The sequence below is a fragment of the Leptodactylus fuscus genome, chromosome 10, assembly GCF_031893055.1.
Source record: "Leptodactylus fuscus isolate aLepFus1 chromosome 10, aLepFus1.hap2, whole genome shotgun sequence".
Classification (NCBI taxonomy): Eukaryota; Metazoa; Chordata; class Amphibia; order Anura; family Leptodactylidae; genus Leptodactylus; species Leptodactylus fuscus.
The window spans coordinates 85,952,267-85,960,183 of record NC_134274.1 but is presented as its reverse complement, the minus strand read 5'-3'; the positions used below and the strand labels follow the sequence as shown (position 1 = coordinate 85,960,183).

General features: G+C 50.0%; 1 protein-coding gene across 2 annotated transcripts; it reads right to left on the bottom strand.

Moving 5' to 3' along the window:
- Positions 1–1,051: 1,051 nt before the first annotated feature.
- LOC142219339 (gastrula zinc finger protein XlCGF48.2-like) lies at positions 1,052–7,205 on the bottom strand. Of its 2 annotated transcripts, none has more exons than XM_075288317.1 (5): positions 7,069–7,205; positions 6,716–6,841; positions 4,301–4,453; positions 4,098–4,221; positions 1,052–3,570 (listed from the first exon to the last, which is right to left on the bottom strand). In XM_075288317.1, exons 2-5 carry the CDS (start codon positions 6,815–6,817, stop codon positions 2,159–2,161), a joined length of 1,791 nt encoding a protein of 596 aa, XP_075144418.1. In that variant the 5' UTR covers positions 6,818–6,841; positions 7,069–7,205; the 3' UTR covers positions 1,052–2,158. The 2 variants fall into 2 exon arrangements, with proteins under 2 accessions (XP_075144418.1, XP_075144419.1); XM_075288318.1 differs by having other exon boundaries at positions 1,052–3,567.
- Positions 7,206–7,917: the final 712 nt, after the last annotated feature.

The following is a 7,917-nucleotide window of genomic DNA, read 5'->3' as shown; positions in this document are numbered from 1 at the left end:
AGGTCACATGCCAATGGATTTTTTCAATTTTTTTCACTGCCTCCGTTGTCGTAGTTCCTGTCCCACCTCCGCTGCGCTGTTATTGGTGCTAAAAACACGCCAGGGAAGGTGGGAGGGGACACAAATTTTTACTGAGTATGCCGCCTTGTATTCGATTGTGAATGAATACATCGAACGCCATGATATTCCATCGAATACCTATTCGATCAAAGGGCGTTCGCTCATCTCTATTTGTTACATCTTACACTTTATACTTCCACAAAGCGTCAAACACGTAAAAATATTTTAATAAAATAAAGGACAAAATTGTGACAAGACACGAAATCATAAATATTAGTGCGCGTTCACACTACGTTATTGGAGTCCATTGCTCTCATCTTAAATGTTTCAGCCATCGGCCCCTCCATCGGCGGCTCTTCCCATTTACTCTAATGCGAAAAACATGGCGGGAGTTTACTTCTGTCGGGTTCATTTACTTTTTAGTCCTGCGGGTGCGACTTTCTCCCCAAACATGTTTCTCCCCCCTTAATGACCGAGCCGAATTTTCATTGTTGTATTTCCATTGTTCCCCTCCCCACATTCTAAGACTCATAACTTTTTCGTTTTTCAGTTCACAGAGACACGATGGCTGATTGTTTGCAATACTCGGTAATGGCGCCATTCAATATCCTGTACAACTAACGATAGAAAACTTAGTCTCATTTAAAGGGATCCTATCATTCAGACGACATATTTTCTAAGTACCACGGTAGAATAGCCTTAAGAAAGGCTATTCGTCTCCTACCTTTCGTCGTCTTCTCCGCGCCACCGTTCGCTTAAAATTCCATTTTTTCTCAGTATGTAAATGAGCTCTTTCGCAGCACTGGGGGCGTCCCAATGTTGTCAGAGAACTCTCCAGTCTTCACCGCTTCTTCTTCCGGTGGGGGCTTGTAACTTCTAGGCCTCGGGCCTAGGGCAAGCCGACTGCGCATGCTTGCGGCCACAAGAAAAATGGATTACATAGTATTGGAAGCGGCCATTTTCTCGTGGCCGGCAGGCATGTGCAGTCGGATTGCTGGAGGCCTAGAAGTTACAAGCCCCCACCGGAAGAAGACGCAGTGAAGACCTCGCTGCAGAAGAAGATAGGTGACGCTGGAGAGTTCTCTGGCAGCATTGGGGACACCCCCAGTGCTGTTTGAGCGCCCCAGTGCTGTGAAAAAAACTCATTTACGTACCGACAAGAACCAGGATTGTAGGTGAACAGCGGCGTGGAGAAGATAACGAAAGGTAGGAGACGAATAGCCTTTCTTAAGGCTATTCCGACGTGGTACTTAGAAAATATGTCGTCTGAATGATAGGATAGGATCCCTTTAATAGAGCTAGTGATTCTGGACTAAAAATGTCCATCCATAGATACCAGCCAAAAGTAAGACATCTTCACAGTGAGTGGAGGGCAAGCTCTGTTCTGTCTTCACGCAGTGAATAGGGAGGGGTTGATTCTCCTCATAGCCTCCACACATGTTGCTCTGTGCAAAAGACTGACCATTCTGCAAATCGCACAGCTTACAATGCTAGATAAGTCTTCCAGGTACCTGTATCTACTTCTGGCTGCTCATGTGATTACAGACGGGATATTATTCACAGACACCAAACAGCTTTCCTGACTGTGCTCATAGATTGTTCATCTCCTCTGCTTTATCCGCATGCCTGCACGTATTTACCCTGTATTTGCAGTTCACTGTTCCTGGATTTGTTTGATATTATACAGTTAGTCCAGACAGAGTTACATATATAGAAACTGATAGTATCAGTAATGGAGGAGGGGGAGGAGGGCAGACTGCTCCTTATTGTACATGCCCACAGTCTCAGAGACAAACGCAAAATGCTCTGCAGCCGAGGATATCAGCAGCAGAAAAACGGAAGGCTTATACAGTCATAGAACAGCCTGCCCAGCAAGACCAGTACCCTTAAATCTGTTGTTCTCGTCCTGTGATGGATGAAAGCAATGGACTTCAATAACGTTAGTGTGAATGTACCCTTACATACAAATGAGCCGACCAGAATCCGAACTAAGAGACCTGCGAAAGGTTCCCAAAAATCCAATGAAATGTCTTCTTGAAGGAAGCTCCACCCAAACTGCAAGGACTATTATAACATAGATGTCTGTCGGAGCCGTATACTACCACACAGTACAGGAGAAGGGGTTCTTCCTATATCCCCTTTCATAGATTTTCTCTCCCGAATGGATTTTTTGATGCTTCATGAGACCTAGCTTTCGTGTGAAGCGTTTTCCACAGTCAGGACAGGAAAATGGCTTTTCTCCCGTATGAATCCGCTGATGTCTCACCAGGTTTGCGCGTCTTGTGAAACTCTCTCCACACTGCGGACAAGGGAATGGTGTCTCTCCCATGTGAATACGCTGGTGGGTGGTGAGATCGGCCTTCGTCCGGAAACTCTTGCCGCATTCAAAGCAAAAGTGAAGTTTTCCAGCTTGGTGGAGCTTATGGTGGTTGACGTAGGCCGTCCGTTGGGTGAAGCTCAGTCCACAGTCGGGGCAGGTAAAGTTTCTTTCCCCGGTGTGTAGCTGCGTGTGCTCCACTAGGCTTAGACTACGTTTAAAACTTTTGCCACATTCGGAACAATTATATTGCTTACCACCGGTGTGACCGAGCTGATGAGACTTAAGAAGGGCTTTGTTTCGGAAGTACTTGCCGTTCTGGGAGATGAAGGAGGCCTTCTCCACCATGTGGGTCTTCTGGTGGAGCTCCAGACTTGTAAGGTGGTTGAAGCACTTCCCGCAATGAGAACAGATGAAGGCTTCTGGCAGCGTGTTATAGCTATTGAGGGTGCCGCTGTCTTCGGAATAACCTCCCCATTTGGGGTAAGAGCAGGCTTTCTTTCTTCGAATAACCTTTTTATTTTCTAGAAGTTTTCTGCTCGCGAAGCTTCTCTTACGATCGATGTTGCCTTTCTCATAGTCTTCGGACACATAGTTAGAGGTTCTTGGGGGCTCAGAGGCGGCCGCTATCGGGAGACCCCTATCATTGGCCCCTGAATTATAGCTCCAACATTTTCGACACCTGTAGGGCTGTAACCTCTCGAAGCAAACGTCATCTGACTCGATAGTAAAGCGGTCGCCACAATCGCTACACGTCATTACAGTCAGTGTGCTGCCACTGACACCGACGTTGTCATCTTCTGTAATATAAGAATATTCGCAACCATCAAGTCCGGCTGGAGTGAAAACACAAGAGTCTTCATAATGATCTTCAATAAAACTCGACTCTTCCTTGACCCGTGAAGAATATTCTGATGCCAGAGGCTGAGAAGACGAATAGCTTTCCAAGTCTTCTCGATGTCTCTTCTCATGGGTGGCCAATCCCACCTCTACATGGATAGAGTCAAACGCCATCTTTGTGGGGTTAGTTTCAGCCACGGGATAGGTTATAGATTGGTCACAGTGGGATGGCCCATCTAGTGCCAAGTGCTCATCAGGCCTGCAGGGGTTTTCATCATTCGGAATGATACTTTCACTTTCTCCATCACATTGACCATCATCATCGTCTGTAACATGGGACTGAGGTCTTTCTGCTGGGGACAGATATATTATAGTGAGTTTAGATGAAATTAAAAAAAAAAATAACGAAAATAGAAGCCTGGCTGTAGTACTGTCGAAACGTTTAGGAATCAGGAATGGAGATCTCGGACCATTACAACCTAAGTGTGGAGATGTGAATATTGGCAGCTCTTTGTTAGATGGGTCCGACCATTTAGAACAGGCACGTGGCATAAATAGCCAAAATGCTTCAATAAAGGGGTCTTCTAAGAGTTAAATATTGATGAGCTAACCTCAGAATAAGCCATCAACACATGACTGTGGGGTCGGACACCCGGGAACACCACAGTGCTGCTGTCGGAGGCCACTTCTGCTTCACAGGCTAGTGACTTTCATTTGTCACATGGCCTACTTGAAGCTTGGACACTTTTGTTGGAACGGGCTGAGCTGCAATACCAAGAATAGCCACCACGATAGGCACAGCGCTGTGCTTGGTATTCAGTGAAGAGGTCGTAGTACACACCCAATTAGCTGGGTCCTGGATGTCCTATCACCTACTTACCTGCTTGTACCAAGAGCTCTGGGTCCTCCATTATAATGTCCTTGTGCAGGTCCTTGTGTCCTTCTATATACTCCCACTCCTCCATGGAGAAATAGACGGAGACATCCTGACACCTTATAGGAACCTGACAACACAATGGTACAGTCATCACCCCGACCCCTCCAGTTACTGTATAATGTCCCGGCCTTCCCCGTAGCGCTCACCTCTCCGCTCAGCAGCTCTAGGATCTTGTGGGTGAGGTCCAGGATCTTCTCATCTGGACGCTTGGTGATGGAGCTCCTGGCTTGGGTCGGCCTTCCTGGGACATGACTTCCATATTTCACATCGTCACAAACGCTTCTTGCAGGAATGTAATCCTAAATCATAGTAAATTCTAAGTATTCATTTCACCACATTGTCTGTACCAACACTGATAGAGATTATAGGGCAGGACATCTCACAATTGTTTCTGCCCATACACACCAGATGTATTTTGGCCAACCCCATCGATTGCTGAACTATCTGCAGCGTACAGGAGCCACCTGACTGACCCTGATGGCAGAAATCAGGGTGCAGCAAGGTTGGGCATGTTGGATTTCAACCTCCCCAATTCTACTCCGTTGTCTGTGATGGAATTTCCTTTGAGTATTGCAGTACCACCGGAAAATGGCTGCCCGAACATGTGCAGTGAGCTCTGCCTGACAGGGGCGGATCCAGGGCCGGGCGACCCGGCCCTAACAAAATGGTCCCGGTCAGCTCGGCATAGTCGGGCAAGTGCCGGGGCCCACAGAGCCTCTGGGGGCCCCCCGGCACTTGCCTGTCACGATTTCAGCTCATCGGCGTCCGTCCGCCGATGAGCCGAATACATACGCGATGCAGGAGCTGTGAGATCAGCTCCTGCTTTAAAGCTCCGGCCCGGCTTGTGTGTGTAGGCGCGATGACGTCATCACATCACACTTACACACGCAAGCCGGGCCGCAGCTAAGCAGGAGCTGAGGTCACAGCTCCTGCATCGCGTATGTGACTGGAGTGAGAGAGAGGAGCGTCGGGGGAACGATGGAAGGTGAGTGATGGAAGGTGAGTGATAGAAGGTGAGTGTAAGTGTTTGTTTTGTATTAAATATTAAGGTGGAACATAATGAAGGGGGCCCATGAAACTGGGGGGCAAATGAAGGGGAGGGGGGAACGGCATGACACTGGAGAACATGAAGGTGGTGGGGAGAGAACGGCATGAAACTGGGGACAGAGATGGAGGGGGCCCAAAGAAACTGGGGGGCAAATGAAGGGGAGGGGGGGGGGAACAGCATGACACTGGGGCAGATGGAGGGGGGGAGAACGGCATGACACTGGGGCAGATGGAGGGGGGGGAGAACGGCATGACACTGGGGCAGATGGAGGGGGGGGGAGAACGGCATGACACTGGGGCAGATGGAGGGGGGGAGAACGGCATGACACTGGGGCAGATGGAGGGGGGAGAATAGCATGACACTGGGGTGGATGGAGGGGGAGAGAACAGCATGACACTGGGGCAGATGGAGGGGGGGAGAACGGCATGACACTGGGGCAGATGGAGGGGGGGAGAACGGCATGACACTGGGGCAGATGGAGGGGGGAGAATAGCATGACACTGGGGTGGATGGAGGGGGGGAGAACGGCATGACACTGGGGCAGATGAGGGGGGGGGGAGAACGGCATGACACTGGGGCAGATGGAGGGGGGAGAATAGCATGACACTGGGGTGGATGGAGGGGGGGAGAACGGCATGACACTGGGGCAGATGGAGGGGGGGAGAACGGCATGACACTGGGGCAGATGGAGGGGGGAGAATAGCATGACACTGGGGTGGATGGAGGGGGGGAGAACGGCATGACACTGGGGCAGATGGAGGGGAGGAGAACAGCATGACACTGGGGCAGATGAAGGGGGGCGAGAACGGCATGACACTGGGGCAGATGAAGGGGGGAGAATGGCATGACACTGGGGCAGATGAAGGGGGGGAGAATGGCATGACATTGGGGCAGAGATGGGGGGGGGGACATGAAACTGTGGGCAGATAAAGGGGGAGAATGGCATGAAACTGGGGACAGAGATAGAGGGGGGGACATGAAACTAGGGGTAGATGAAGAGTGTATATGAAAATGGGGAGAGATGGAGGGGGGACATATAATTTATGGGTGACCGTAGGAGGATTATACTGTGTGGAATCACATGAAAAATGAATGAGAATGGGCGGAGTCAACATAAAAGTGGGCGGGGCCTAATTTGCTGCGCCAAAGTCAATTGCCCAGGGCCCCGCAAACCCTGGATCCGCCACTGCTGCCTGAACCCAAAGTGGCAGAACCAACTGCGCATGCGTGAGGTTACATAGATGTACGGCATTGCGTTTGATCGCTGTGAAAGGAAGAAGTTCCAGCGAAGAGGAAGAGTGGAGTGAGCAGAGACATAAAATGGGTGGTGGAGAGTTATGACGCGGGGGTGCTCGGAGCACTGGGGGGAACGACGTGATCCTAATTTGCATAAGATGCAGAAACGGCAGGGAGAAGCAAAGGTCGGAGTAGAATCGTCCAACGTGCCATTCCATTTTGGAATGATAGACTCCCTTTCTGATCAGTATCTGAGCAGGATTCTCCCCGGACTCACCTCTCCGGTCAGCAGGTAGATGATCTCCAGGGTCAGGTTCAGTATTCGCTCCGTCATGTGACCCCTGTCCATCTTCAGAGACTCGCTATTTCGTGTCTTCATGATCTCTTTCTTATGACTGAAACACTGTAAAGACAACATAACATTGCTTTAGACCGGCGTCACCCAACCAGTGGCTCGCTGAGTCTGGCAAACGGCAACTCCCAGCATGCCGGACAGTCTTTACCATTGTCAGTGGAGGTGGCCCACGGTCACTGCACTAAATTACAAGTGTAATGCCGTGATCTCAGTGCTCAGTGGGAATATCCGTGTATCCTCCCCTCCCCCTCTGACATGGCTGTGCGTGTACTGACCTTCAGTCACCGCAGACCATCAGAACTACGCAGAGGAGGAATCCATGTCTGCCGGACCGGGCTACTTGTAAGACTTCTTTCTCATCTGTAGGCAGGGAGCAGCAGCTGCATAAACCTGGCCCATAAGCCTGCACAGGAGCTGTGTACACAAAACCAAGGCAATAAATAGCTGATCTCTGGGGGTGCCACAGCTGCAATCACCGGGGGTCCTGTGACAAAAAGTTACAACTGAAGGAAGGGATTAGTATAAGGATCCTTGTGGGGGCGCTGGTCGCTGACATGGTAGCCTGGGTGGCTACTAGAACTCCTAGGACTATATATGGAACTGTTTAACTATTGGCATCCCAAAGTGTATAGGGGGCCAAGTATACTGGAGAGACATTAGTGGCCACATCTATACCTGACCTCGCCTCTATGTCAGCCCCTAGTGGCTCAAGCTCAATGGGAGTTTAGCCATTTGCTGGCCCGTTGGGCTACTAGTCCAATTCCCTATGGATATACTGTATAGCTTGTCCTGCCTGCTATAAATAGAGAACAGGTACCCAACGTGTTAATGGGATTTCTCCAAAACAGCGCCACACGGTTGCACAGGTCTTGTGCGGTACTGCAGCTCTGCCCCATTGACTCTAATAGAACTGAACTGCAATGCCAGGCACAACCTGAAGACTAGTGTGGCGCTGTTTCTGTAGAACTCCCTTAAGAGTAAATAAGTATTCTCTGGAACTCCCCTCTAAGCAGCAATGGAGACTGGAAGTGCAGGGGTGACTACTCTAACTAGTCCAAACCATTACTGAAGGCGGGGGAGCAGCACGTTACACGGAGCCGCCATCCCTCACACACGGCATCATA

What these genes read in the sequence shown, in the direction of transcription:
- LOC142219339 (XM_075288317.1), bottom strand. Translation starts at nt 6,817, where the DNA reads ATGAAGACACGAAATAGCGAGTCTCTGAAGATGGACAGGGGTCACATG. An exon ending in TCTACCTGCTGACCGGAGAG is followed by an intron (nt 4,454 to 6,715) that starts GTGAGTCCGGGG and finishes ACTATGATTTAG; the next exon opens with GATTACATTCCTGCAAGAAG. An exon ending in AGAGCTCTTGGTACAAGCAG is followed by an intron (nt 3,571 to 4,097) that starts GTAAGTAGGTGA and finishes ATCTGTCCCCAG; the next exon opens with CAGAAAGACCTCAGTCCCAT.